Source organism: Canis lupus, chromosome 12 (genome assembly GCF_003254725.2).
Source record: "Canis lupus dingo isolate Sandy chromosome 12, ASM325472v2, whole genome shotgun sequence".
NCBI classification, from domain to species: domain Eukaryota; kingdom Metazoa; phylum Chordata; class Mammalia; order Carnivora; family Canidae; genus Canis; species Canis lupus.
Window position 1 is genome coordinate 37,304,731 of NC_064254.1, and position 14,124 is coordinate 37,318,854.

Sequence of the window (14,124 nt, forward strand, 5' to 3'; positions counted from 1 at the left end):
ATGAACTACTAAAAATCAAGATCACTGACATATAAACTATCCATTACTGAAACATATATTCTAGGTTCTATGTGGAACGCAATTCCCAGCAAAGGATTAGGAAATAAGAGAATGAGCAATGTGGAAACATGTGGTGGAAAGAGTTTGGACGCTAGGGTCACACCCACATCATTGAACACCAGTTTTACTTGCTACTAGCTGTGAGGTCATGAGCAGTCTCCTTCACCTTGCAGAAACTAAGTCTCCTTATTTGTTAACTGAGAATAATGACAATAAATGCTTTATAGAGTTACTACCACAATAAATGAGTAAAACACTTAATGCAGTACCTGTATAAGAAAAAACTAAATAAATTTTCAGTCTGTTTCTTTCTCAATTCTACTCTCAAAGATTAGATGTTAATCTATGTATTTTTAAAGTGCTCTTCTCCCAGGACACCTACTTTCCATATCATATTCATTATGAAGTAATGTAGTCTCATGACATAATGATGACCCAATAGATTTGAAAAGAAATCTTAATTTTTTGATGATTGATTTAAGGGTTGATAAGTACACACATTATTTTTTTTTCACTTAGCTAAGTCATAGATCCAATTTCGAAAATCAAATAATCTCATCTGAACCTGTTACTAATTTTCAAGTCCAAAACTAAAGCAATGTTAGCATAACAAATATGTATCAGAGCCCATTAGTGAACCGAAAACAACAACAAAAATAGAAAAATAATGCAATAAAAATCTTACCACAGCCACTGTCACTGCTTTCCAAAAGCTTCTGGGCATTGTATTTTGCTAAGGAATTCAAAGATGGAAAATTTCAGAAATTGTTTCTCTATTTTTAAGTGCACAACAGAAAATGGTGTTCAAATTGTCTTTCCTTGGTTAGTTCAAAAGCAAAATAAAATGATAGTTCACAAATATTTTCATCCGGGTTGCAATGTTTCATTGTACATCCAGCCTATCTGATATGTTACTTTAATTATGTTTTTGTGGGGGAGGTATTGTCTGTTACCAAAGCATGTTCTTTATTTGGTCAAAGGGGTGATTCAGAGAAAAACAAGTAAGACAATTTTCATTTTCTTACTAGTGGGAGTCAAGTCTGCATTGAAGAAATATTTGTCATGCTCACCACATTTTTGTTATATATTTGTCTCACAGAGCTAGTGTACAACTTCAAAGAAAGAAGAATGGCTGCTGTGTAAAATACTGGAGAAATACTCTCTGCCACCCATCTTCCCTCCTACAGGATAGCCAGGCCAGTGTTTCCAAAACATCTTTCAATTCTGAATCTTGCTCAAAATGTCCTAAAGTTTTTCTTTTGTCTCTTGCCTAGCAATCAGGCTGTCCAGCCCACTCTCAATGATTCCTCTTACCAAAAGCACCGCAATAACAAGGCCAAACTAGTCCACCTCTATACTTTTCTCATCCTGCTACAACTGCTTAAGTAACTTTTATTTAAATCCTAATCACCTCTCAAGACCCAGCTCAAGCCCTTTCTCATTCATAAGACCTTTCCCAGTCCTTGTGGATCACACTTTAGCTTTCTGAATGCCCTTAAGTAGCTTTTGTCTGAACTTTCCTTTTGGTATTTAATGAAATACTCTGTATCCTTGCCATGCCTTTTTATGACCCACCTTCTACCCCAGTTGTTGAAAATACAAAGTGTATATAACACAGAAGCAAAAATGATTATTATATCTGTGGTAGATTGTATTATTGTTTATAATTATTCACTCCTTCCTTTGTGAGTACAATGTTTCCCCACCCCCTTTCACCCCCATGGGCTTTGGGCTTGAACATCTGATGTGCTTTAGCCAATGGAATATTTGCTATGTATCACTTCCAAACAGAAGCTTTTAAAGGAATTATAAGATTCCAAAAGTCTCCTAGCTCCTATGCCCTCTATCATCAGAAAAGCATGTTTGTGCATAAGGCTTTCCTTTAGTTTAGGTCCCAAAATAAGGTGATATATGGAGGAAATTTAGCCTTCAGGCTGGAGAACAATCACTACATCCAACCAGGAGCTGACGATATGAACCTAAAAAATTGGATATTGTAAACTGCTGATAATTTGAGATTGCTTATCCATAGTGAAAGCTAACAGATATAACTAAGAATTTTGTAGGTACTGTGTTCTATATTCACAACATCTCATCTAAACAACACAATAATCCTATGGGCTAACATACCTTAGTATCCCCATTTTACGTATGAGAAAACAAAGATAAGAGAGGTAAAGTAATCCAAAACACACAGTATTGGGGCAGCCCGGGTGGCTCAGCAGTTTAGCGCCGCCTTCAGTCCAGGGCCTGATCCTGGAGACCCCAAATTGAGTCCATGTCGAGCTCCCTGCATGGAGTCCGCTTCTCCCTCTGCCTGTGTCTCTGCTTCTCCCTCTGCCTGTGTCTCTACCTCTCTCTCTCTCTCTCTCTCTCTCTCTCTGTGTCACTCATAAATAAATAAATAAAATCTTTAAAAAAAAACACACACACTACTGTAAAATTTTAGAATTAGACACATCTAGCTTTGAAGTTAGATTCTATCACTTTTTAAAAATAGTATTATAGGCATAATACAATCTTACTGGAATTCAATCATATGTAGATAAAGATAATGCTTAAGTTCTTCTCACTGTACTTCTAAAGGCTGTTGGGAGGATTAAATTTAATCATGTGAATGATCTAATAATTTAATAAATAAGTGAATCTTAATTTATGTCACCTCTAAATTAGGCCCTGAGATAAAACTTGGTATCAGGAATTTAAGAAGCATGTGTGAAAAAAGTGGAAGAAATGAGATGGAGAATGAGAAAATTCGATAAAATGATTAGGTTTCTATTTGGGGAATTGGGCTCAATCCCACTAAGATAGGTATATGTGGACTATGTCTCAGACAGTTAGGTAAATTCCTATCAAGTCCAACCATTTCACAAATAATGACAAACCTGAGACCAAAAAATACAAACAAGCAAAAACAGTAAAGTGAAGTTACTGGAAAGTGAACAAAAAAGTGAACAAGTGGATTCTGGAAGAATCAAAACTTGGAAGAATCAAAACAGACGAGTTTCCCATATTACAGATTTTACCCTGAGAGCAGGCTGAAATTAGCACTACACAGTGTGTCTAAAACTCTAATACAAAACAGTCTTTCTGGCCTGAAGAATCAGAGGATGGAATTTAGAGTAGCCTCTGATCCTGGAAAGTTTGGAGGGTGGGAGCTGAAAAAGAAGTAAACCAGAAAGGAAGAGCCCTGAATTCTGTTTATAAACTCTGATCAAGCCTCTGAACCATACATGAATGGGGCAGACTCCAGTACCTCAGCTAAGGACAAAAGGAATGAACAAAGAATGAGTTGCTGCCCCAGAAAAAGCATTTACAGTTTGAGTTTGACCAAGTTAATTTTCCACTTAAAAACATAATGAACAAAAAAAAAAAACAACATAATGAACAATCTTTAGAGAAATATAGACTCACTACCTAGCTTTCTATAATGTCCAAGATACAATACAAAATTGCTCAATTTATGAAGAATCAGGGAGGTGTGATCATTTTCAAGACACAAGACCATTAACCATGACCAATTCCAAAATGATCTAGACATTTAAATTGAATTTTAAAGAAGATTTTATAATTCTCTTCATTGAAATAAAAGACAATATTCTTGGGCATACGTCTATGAAGGAAAGGGAAACAAAAGCAAAAATGAACTATTGGGACTTCATATAAAGCTTCTGCACAGCAAAGGAAACAGTCAATAAAACTAAAAGATAACCTACAGAATGGGAGAAGATATTTGCAAATGACATATCAGATAAAGGCTAGTATCCAAGATCTATAAAGAACTTTTATTTTTTTTAAGATTTATTTATTTATTTATTCATTCATTCATTCATTCATTCATTCATTCACAAGAAACACAGAGAGAGAGGCAGAGAGAGAAGCAGACTCCCTGCAGGGAGCCCAACATGGGACTCGATCCTGGGTCTCCAGGATGACACCCTGGGCTCAAGGTGGCGCTAAACTGCTGAGCCACCCGGGCTGCCCTATAAAGAACTTTTAAACTCAACAGCAAAGAAACAAACAATCCAATCATGAAATGGGCAAAAGACATGAACAGAAATTTCACCAAAGAAGACGTACACATGGCCAACAAGTACATGAGAAAATGTTCCACATCACTTGCCATCTGGGAAATACAAATCAAAACTACAATGTGATACCACCTCACACTAGTGAGAATGATGAAAATTAACAAGACAGGAAATAACAAATGTTGGAGAGGTGTGGAGAAAGTTGCAACAGTGCAACTCTTGCACTGTTGGTAGGAATGTGAACTGATACAGCCATTCTGGAAAACTGTGTGGAGGTTCCTCAAAGAGTTAAAAATAGAGCTGCCCTATGATCCAGGAATTGCACTACTGGGGATTTACCCCAAAGATACAGATGCAGTGAAATGCCGGAACACCTGCACCCAATGTTTATAGCAGCAATGTCCACAATAGCCAAACTGTGGAAGGAGCCTCAGTGTTCATCAAAAGATGAATGTATAAAGAAGATGTGGTTTATATATACAATGGAATATTACTCAGCCATTAGAAAAGACGAATGCCCACCACTTGCTTCAGTGTGGATGGAACTGGAGGGTATTATGCTGAGTGAAGTAAGTCAATCAGAGAAGGACAAGCATTATATGGTTTCGCTCATATGGGAAATATAAAAAAAGTGAAAGGTAATATAGGGGAAAGGAGAGAAAATGAGTGGGAAAAATCAGAGAGGGTGACAAAACATGAGAGACTCTTAACTCTGGGAAACGAACAAGGGGTAGTGGAAGGGCAGGTGGGCAGGGGGATGGGGTGTCTGAGTGATGGGCACTGAGAGGGGCACTTGACAGGATGAGCACTGGGTGTTATACTATATGTTGGCAAATCGAACTCCAATAAAAAAATAGACATATAAAAAATATATTCTTGGGCACCTGCATGGCTCAATGGTTGAGTGTCTGCCTTTGGCTCAGGTTGTGATCCCAGGATCCTGGGATCGAGCCCTGCATCAGGCCCCCTGCAAGGAGCCTGCTTCTCCCTCTGCCTATGTCTCTGCCTCTCTCTGTGTGTCTCTCAGGAATAAATAAATAAAATCTTTAATAAAAAAAATATTTTAAAGTAGAACCAGAAAGAAAATCATGAACTGACAAAAATGCAATTTTGAAATGATAAATCTCAAGGGTAGGCTTAATATCAAACTGGATATGATAGAAGAAAGAATAAGTGAACTTGAAGATCAATAGAAATTATCCAATCTGAAGGACAAAGATTTTTGTTGTTGTTGTTTTATATTATGAAGTCTTTAAAAACTTTAGAACAATAACATAAGTCTAACATACATGTGTCAGAGTCCCCAAAGGAAAGCATAGAAAGAGAGAAGGAGAAACAAAAATTGAAATATAATGGCCAAAATTCCAAATTTGGTGAAGGACAAAATTTACAGATTCGAGATTCAAAGAATTTTTTTTAAAGATTTATTTATTTATTTATGATAGACAGAGAGAGAGAGAGGCAGAGACACAGGAAGAGGGAGAAGCAGGCTCCATGCCAGGAGCCCGATGCGGGACTCGATCCCAGGACTCCAGGATCGCGCCCTGGGCCAAAGGCAGGCACCAAACCGCTGAGCCAGATTCGAGATTCAAAATACAAAGAGAACCACACCTGGACACATCATAACTAAACTCCTAAAAAACAACAATAAAGAGAAAATCTTAAAGCAGTCAAGGAAAAATGATACATTGCAATAGGGGCAGAACTATTTGACTATGAACAGACTTCTCATCAGAAACTGTAGACATCAGAAGACAGTAAAACAAAGTGGTGATGAAAGAAAAAATACACTGTCAATTCATAATTCTATTTCCAATGAAAATGGCTTTCAAGTATACAGTTTAAAAAGGGGGGGGGGGGGGAATCCTTGGGTGGCTCAGTGGTTTAGCACCTGCCTTTGGCCCAGAGCATGGTCCTGGAGTCCCAGGATCGAATCTCATATCAGACTCCTTGCGTGGAGCCTGCTTCTCCCTCTGCCTATGTCTCTGCTTCTCTCTCTCTCTGTGTGTCTCTCATGAAAAAATAAATAAAAACCCTAAAAAATAAAATAAAATAAAGATATTTTTGCAATAGAAAACCAAAACAACTACAAGAAATGTAAAAAAGGAAAGAAAAAAACTTCTGTGGGCTGAAAAAAGTGAAACCAAGTAGAAACTCAAATCTTCAGAAAGAAAGAACTTTAGAAATGATTACTATGGATGAATATAACAGACTATTATTCTTTTAAAAACTATGACTATTTAAAGAAAATACAATATTGTCTTGGGCAGTTTATAATATATGTAGATGTAAATCATATGACATCTATAGCATAAAGGATGGAAAAGGAGGTCATTAATCTACAAAGTGTATGGTTTCTACACTTTTATGTCAAGCAGTCATGTATATATATTACACACATATATATTTGTATATATATTGCATATATATTACTATATATATAGATAGATTATAAAAAAATAAATGATAGATAAATAGAACAGAGAAATAATAGAGGACACAAACAGAAAATAAATTATAAAATAGCAACCCTAACTCCAACCACATCAATAATTACATTAAATGTTAATGAACTATTGGGGCACCTGGGAGGCTCACTCAGTTAAGTATCTGACTCTTGATCTCAGCTCAGGTCTTGATCTCAGGGTCATGAATTCAAGTCCCCCACATTGGGCTACACCCTGGGCATGAGCCTACTTAAAAAAAATGTTAATGAACTAAATATTCCAATTAAAAGGCACAGATTGTTAGAATGAATAAAGAAGTGACACCCAACAATATGCTGTTTACAAGAGATGCACTTTAAATATAAAGACACAGGTTGAAAGGAATTAGAAAGCAAAGACATGCCATACAAATAATAATCATGAGAAGACTGGAGTGGTTGTATTAACATTAGACAAGACAGACTTCAAAAAGCATTCCACCAGAGAACAAGGAAGGTAGAGTTGCCCCTGCCTTCAGTGGAACAAGCACTTTTGGTACAGAGAAAGCCCTCAGACAGAAAAACAGTGACAGACATAGTGCCAAAAACTGTCTGCTGCTGTAGATGAATGTAGTTGAGCCAAGGGAATGAAAAGAAGCTGCCAGTGGCATTTGCTACAAAGTGAATGAATAAATCGATTAAAAGAGTGGTCTTACAGTCATCGCAATACAATGAGCTCCATAGAGACCACACTGGGGTAAGTGAGAGTCAGACAGGCACTGGATGACTCTGTGCCTTGCTCAGGAAAATAATTAAACATAGGCAGAGGATTTCTTAAGAAGCCAAAACGCAAAATGTCATTATATGCAATCTTTGTGCAAACTCACTGGGAGGAGCCCAAGAAAAAGATGCTTCAGTCAATTTTTCAGTTTTCTTTTTTTTTTTTTTAAGATTTTATTTATTTATTCATGAGAGACACACACAGAGAGAGAAAGAAACATAGGCAGAGGGAGAGGCAGGCTCCCCTGAGGAGCCCCATGTGGGAGTCGATCCGAGGACCCAGGATTTCCACCTGAGCCAAAGGCAGATGCTCAACCACTGAGCCACCCATGTACCCAACTTCTTAGTTTTCTAAAAAGTGCTCAGAGAGGTGGAAGACTATGCTAAACAGAAAGAAAAAGACACAGCAAAGGTGGATAGGGCCCATTATGAAAGACAAATGAAAATTCATATCCACCCTACAGGGGAAAGAAAAAAGTTCAAGGATCTCTGTGCACCCAACAGGCCTCCTTTGGCTTTTTTCTTGTGTTGTTTTGAGTATAACCCCAAAATCAAAGAACATCCTAGCTTATCCACTGGTGACAATGCAAAGAAACTGGGAGAGATGTAGATCAACACTGCCTTACAAAAAGAAGGCTGCTCGGGCGAAGGAAAATTATGAAAAGCAGATTGCTACATACCGAGCTCAAGGAAATCCTGGTGTGACAAAAAACAAAAACAAACAAACAAAACAACAACAACAACAAAAAACAGGAGTTGCTAAGGCTGAAAAAAGCAAGAAAAAGAAGGAAGAGGAGGAAGAAGAGGAAGATGAAGAAGATGCAGATGAAGAAGATGATGATGATGGGTAAGTTGGTTTTTGACAGTTTTTTTTTCTTGTCTACAAAGCATTTAACCCCTCTATACACAACTCATTCCTTTTAAAGAAAAAAATTGAAATGTAAAGCTGCATAAGGTTTGTTTTTAAATTGTCGGTTGTCTTTTTTATATGTAATTAACACACTATCAAATATGTCTTTTTTTTTTAAGATTTTATTTATTTATTCATGAGAGACACAGGGAGAGAGACTGAGACTTAGGCAGAAAGAGAAGCAGCCTCCCTGAAGGAAGCCTGATGTGGGACTCAGACAGTATTTTCAGTAGCTGCTACCTTTGCCTGGGACAATATGGGGGTTGTAAAAATGGCATGGAAATTTTTTTTTAAAGATTTTATTTATTTTGAGCCAAAGGCAGATGCTCAACCACTGAGCCCCTGGCACGGAAATTTAAAGCAGGTTCTTGTTGGTTCACAGTAGAAACTAGTTATGTATGGGGATGGTAGTTTTGTCATGATTAGATGCAGCTTATAGGAAATAATTGTTCTGTTAACTGAATTGTTCTGTTAACTGAATACCAAAAAGTGCAAAAGAATTTTGTAATTGCAAAAAAAAAAGTTGCAGCAATTTTGTTGACATCCTGAATACTTCTAAATAAATATAATTTAATATTAAAAAAAGAATGAAGAAAGCCCGGGTGGCTCAGAGGTTTAGCACTGCCTTCGGCCCAGGGTGGGATCCTGGAGACCCAGGATCGAGTGCCATGTTGGGCTCCCTGCATGGAGCCTGCTTCTCCCTCTGCCTGTGTCTATGCCTCTCTCTTTGTGTCTCTCATGAATAAATAAATAAAATCTTTAAAAAATAATAAAATAAATTAAAAAAGAATGATCTCGGCAAAATAAGATAAACAGAAAACTTTTCTGCTACAAATACTTAGAAACACTAGCAAATGTAACAAATTTTTTTAAATGCATAGTAAGTTTCCCAAAAAGGGACCAGAAATGAAAAATCCATGTGACAGTCAAGTGACCTGATGCCATAGCTACAGGGAAAGGAGTGAAATTTGCAGGTGGACAAGAATAGGTTTTAGAACACAGCAGGTTCTATTTATTTATTTATTTATTTATTTATTTATTTATTTATTTATTTATTTATTTATTTAATTCATGAAAGACAGAGAGAGTGAGGCAGAGACCAAGGCAGAGGGAGAAGCAGACTCCCTGAGGGGAGCCTGATGTAGGACTTGATCCCAGGACTCTGGTATGCTCAACCACTGAGCCACGCAGGGGCTCCAAACACAGCAGGTTCTTCACTCATTGATTGACCAAAAACGTTCAGGTCCCATAGTTACAAGATGGCCCCTTTCTACTAATAGACATTCTTGGCCTCTCATTCATTCTTTAAGGCCCTGTCCAATTGGGAAGAGATTCTGTGCCTTTCAAGTTTCTTTCTCTTATAAGCAATGAAAACTGAATTGGGGGCGGAGAAAAATGAGTGAAGAGATAGAGGGAATTCTTGACTCTTTAAATGAGACTTAAGGCCTTTCTGGATTCAGCACTCAAATAACAGCAATATGACCTATTATTCATCCATCTCGCAACTTTCCTCTGTTGGCTTTCTTCATGGAGATTTATTCCACATCATAGCAAGATGGTAATTAGCATCTCTAAGATTACTGTTTTACTACTCCTTGTCCAACAAATAAGAAAGCTTCTCTTTCACTGTAGACAAACAGAAGTTCTGACTCTGTTTAGTCCAAATGGGTGACATGCCCATTCCTAAATCAATTACCTCAGAGATGCACTATTTTGATGTCCCAGTTAAGTCATATTCCTACTCCTGGAACACAGGCTGGAATCATCTACTTAGGCTGTTGTAGCAGATACTTTGGTACTCTCTTGCCATTCTTCTCATTTCAGCCTCAGCCACAATAGAAACTTGTGCATGCTGAATCCACCTCACCTCAACACTGGCCCCGTGTTTCCCTACTTTTCTGCCCACTGCTTTCTAAAGCTTGAGAAGTTTGCTCAACTCACACACAGGCCCAGGCTAAGAGTGCAGGGAAATTAATGTCCCTAGTGACAACATTCAACCAACTAGAGGTGAGCATAGCAGATAATTATAGATATTACAAACCTCCAGGGCCCCAACCTTCTATCTACTTAGAGACAGGTCAAGCCTTCTCATCTACTCTAAAGAAATTCCCAGGAGTCTTCTACAATTTCCAAGTGGAGTGCCAAAAGACAGCAAAACATGGATTCTAGTTCAGCTCTTTTCTCCTTTTCTTCCTTTTTTTTCAAAAGTAATACAAGTTAAAATTCATCAACTCTATTCTTCCACAAACAACAGCAATCTCTTTTCAGATTCTACCACTCTTAAGCTACTTGCACATCATGTGCTGGCTGCCAAAGTTTCTGTCCTCTCTGTCAGAATCAGCTTTGAGTACAAAAGCTCTACTCAATTTACCTTGATTTCATTACCTTTTGATTAATATCTGCAACCAAAAGGCCTAAAGAAGTATAACATTATCTTTCATTCCAACTTTAATATTAGACCTTTTGTTGTGTAGGATCTGGAGAATGATCATGAGCACAAACAGTATAGGAACTTGTAATGTTTTCTCAACCAGTAGCCAACTTTATTCAAGAATCTCTTCCATCCACCCCAAAAAAGTTCTATACTCCTTTTATTTAATTAAAATCCCTCTGTAAGGAAACATTTCAGCTTCAAAAGTGTTACTCTCCCCCTTTAGCCAGTAAAACGTAAACAGTCTCTTACCAAACATTTTCTTGCATCTTACATTTTCTGGACCATAGCCTAATCCATCGATGCATGAGTATATAAGCTTGTCTAGAATGACATGTCTGTGATGGCAGCTGCTAGATCAAGTCAAGATCCCAAAGAAGTTTCCAGTGAGAATATTCCATCTGCTAACTTAAACAGGCAAACTGCACCAAACTGCACCTCAATTCCAAGTTAATACCAGTATGATTATATCTCATGTCTCAAAAAATTGCCTTGTGCCCTAGTCTTGGCACAGACACAGATAGCACTTCTCTTCTCCAACACTGCCAGATAATTCCCACTAAAGTCATTCCTTAGAGTGAACTTCTACCTCCATGGAGTACAATTCTCAAACAAATCATTACTTAATAGAAAAGCAACACTCTCTGGGTAAAGGGTATTGGGAGATAATAGGCTCCCAGTTATTCTTTTTATTCATTCCAGTTATGGAATGAATAAGTCATGGAAATAAAAAGCATAGCATAAGGAATATAGTCAATGATATTGTAATAGCATAATATGACAGATGGTGGCTACATTTGTGGGGAGCATAGCATAATGTATAAGCTTGTCAAATCACTATGTTGTACGCTTGAAACTAATGTAATGTGTGTCACTCAAATAAAAAGAAAAAAAAAAGAAACATTTTCTGATTCATTGTCCCAGCACATTATAACAAAGGTAAAATCATGACTCTTGTACAAATATGTACAATAAATACATATCAAAATTTTTACTTAGCATATTAGTTAGAGAATGATTAAGATGTTACAACCAGTTCAAAGGAGAAGCCAAAGAGCAGGCACCTATATAAGCAATCAAGAATACTGAAATGACTCCACTAATAGATGCAAAGCTGACTTCTACCAGGAAAAAAAAAAAAACATGTTTTTTCAACTTTATTTTTTAATTATTTTCTGTAATTGGGCTCCACACCCAGTATGGAGCCCAGTGTGGGGCTTGAACTTACAACGCTGAGATCAAGACCTGAGCTGAGATCAAGAGTTGGACTGAGCCACGCAGGTGCCAAAAAAATCCATATTTTTAAATTTTTGTTCAAAGATTTTATTTATTTATTTGAGAGAGGGAGCAGAACAGGGAAAGGAGTAGAAGGACAGGGAAAAGCAGACTCCCTGCTGAGCAGGGCACCTGACATGGGGTTTGATCCCAGGACCCTGGGATCATGATCTGAGCCAAAGGCAGTTAACCAACTGAGCCACCCAGATGCCCCTACATTATTTAAGTTTTTATTTTAATCACCCAGTGCTCATCACAAGGACCCTCCTTAATCCACGTCACCTATTTCACCCACCCCTCTGCCCCCCTGCCCTCTGGTACCTTCAGTTTGTTCTCTATAGTTAAGAGTCTGTTTCTTGGTTTCTCTCTCTCTCTCTCTTTTTCCCCTTTGCTCATTTGTTTTGTTTCTTAAATTCCACATAAGATTGAAATCATATATTTGTCATTCTCTGACTTACATCAGTCACTTAGCATTATACTCTCTAGCTCCATCCATGTTGTTGCAAATGGCAAGATTTCATTCTTTTTATGGCTAAGTAATATTTCATTGTGTACATATGCCACCTCTTCTTTATCCATTCATCAGTTGATGGACATGTGGGCTGCTCCCACATCTTGACTATTGTAAATAATTGCTATAATGCTGCATCATAGGGATGTATGTATCTTTTTGAATTCATGTTTTTTTATTCTTTGGGTAAATCCAGGAGTCTGATGGCTGGATCATAGAATAGTTCTATTTTTAACTTTTTTAAAAAATATTTTATGTATTTATTCATGAGAAACACAGAGAGAGAGAGAAGCAGGCTCCATGCAGGGAGCCCAGTGTGGGACTCAATCCCGGGACTCCAGGATCACACACTGAGCTGGAAGGCAGACGCTCAACCACTGACCCACCCAGGCGTCCCTATTTTTAAAATTTTTAAAAAACCCATAGGGTTTTCCAGAGTGCTTGTACCAGTTTGCATTCCCACCAATAGTGCAAAAGGGTTCTTTTTTCCTTCACATCCTCATCAACATCTGTTGTGTCTTATGGTTTTTATTGTAGCCATTCTTACAGGTGCAAGGTGATAGCTTACTGTAGTTTTGATTTGCATTTCCCTGATGATAAGTGATGATGAGCATTTTTCATGTGTCAGCCATCTACATGTCTTCTTTGGAGAAATGTCTGTTTATGTCTTCTGCCCATTTTTTTGATTGGATCTTTTGGTTTTGGGGTGTTGGATTTTATAAGTTCTTTATATATTTTGGATACTAACCCTTTATCATATATGTCAGTTGCAAACCGTTCTCCCATTCCATAGGCTGTCTTTTAGTTTTGTTGATTATTTCGTTCCTATGCAGAAGCTTTTTATTTTAATGTAGTCCCAATAGTTCTTTTTGCTTTTGTTTCCCTTGCATCAGAGGACCTATCTAGAAAAAAGTTGCTATAGATGATGTCAGAGAAATTGTTGCCTGTGCTCTTCTCTAGGATTTTTATGGTTCCAGGCCTCACATTTAGCTCTTTAGCCCATTTTGAATTTATTTTTGTGTACAATGTAAGAAAATGGTCCAGTTTCATTCTTCTGCATATTGGTATCCAGTATTCCCAACACCACTTGTTGAAGACTGTCTTTTTTTCCATTGGATATTGTCTCCTGCTTTGTTAAAGATTAATTGACCATATAAGTGTGGGTTTATTTCTGGGTTCTCAACTCTGTTCTATTGATCTATGTATCTACCTTTGTGCCAGTCCCATACTGTTTAGTTACTACAACTCGTTTATTTTTAAAAACGTTTTATTTATTTATTCATGAGAGACAGAGAGAGAGAGGCAGAGACACACGCAGAGGGAGAAGCAGGCTCCATGCAGGGATCCCAATGCAGGACTCGATCCTGGGACCCCAGGATCATGCCCTGGGCTGAAGGCAGATGCTCAATCACTGAGCCACCCAGGCATCCCTGGTTACTACAACTTTGTAATAAAACTTGAAGTCTGGAATTGTGATGCTTCCAGCTTTGCTTTGCTTTTTCAAAGTTGCTTTGTCTATTTGGGGTTTCGTACAAATTTTAAGATTGTTTGCTCTAGTTCTATGAAAAATGCTGTTTGTATTTTGATAGAGATTGCACTAAATGTGTAGATTGCAATGGGTAGCATAGACATTTTCACAATATTAATTCTTCCAATCCATGAACATGGAATATTTTTCCATCTCTTTGTGTCTTCCTCAAT

The 14,124-nt window shown here is 37.5% G+C and overlaps 1 protein-coding gene across 2 annotated transcripts in view; it reads right to left on the bottom strand.

Moving 5' to 3' along the window:
• The window catches only part of FILIP1 (filamin A interacting protein 1), a 206,958-nt gene extending 206,093 nt beyond the window's left edge, over positions 1–865 (bottom strand). The window contains exon 1 of one of the 2 annotated variants that reach the window (XM_025444791.3): positions 746–864. In XM_025444791.3, the coding sequence (XP_025300576.3) occupies positions 746–784 (39 nt within the window). In that variant the 5' untranslated portion in view covers positions 785–864. Of the gene's footprint in view, positions 1–745 lie in introns of both variants that reach the window. The other variant, XM_049092255.1, reaches the window with a different exon arrangement.
• Positions 866–14,124: the final 13,259 nt, after the last annotated feature.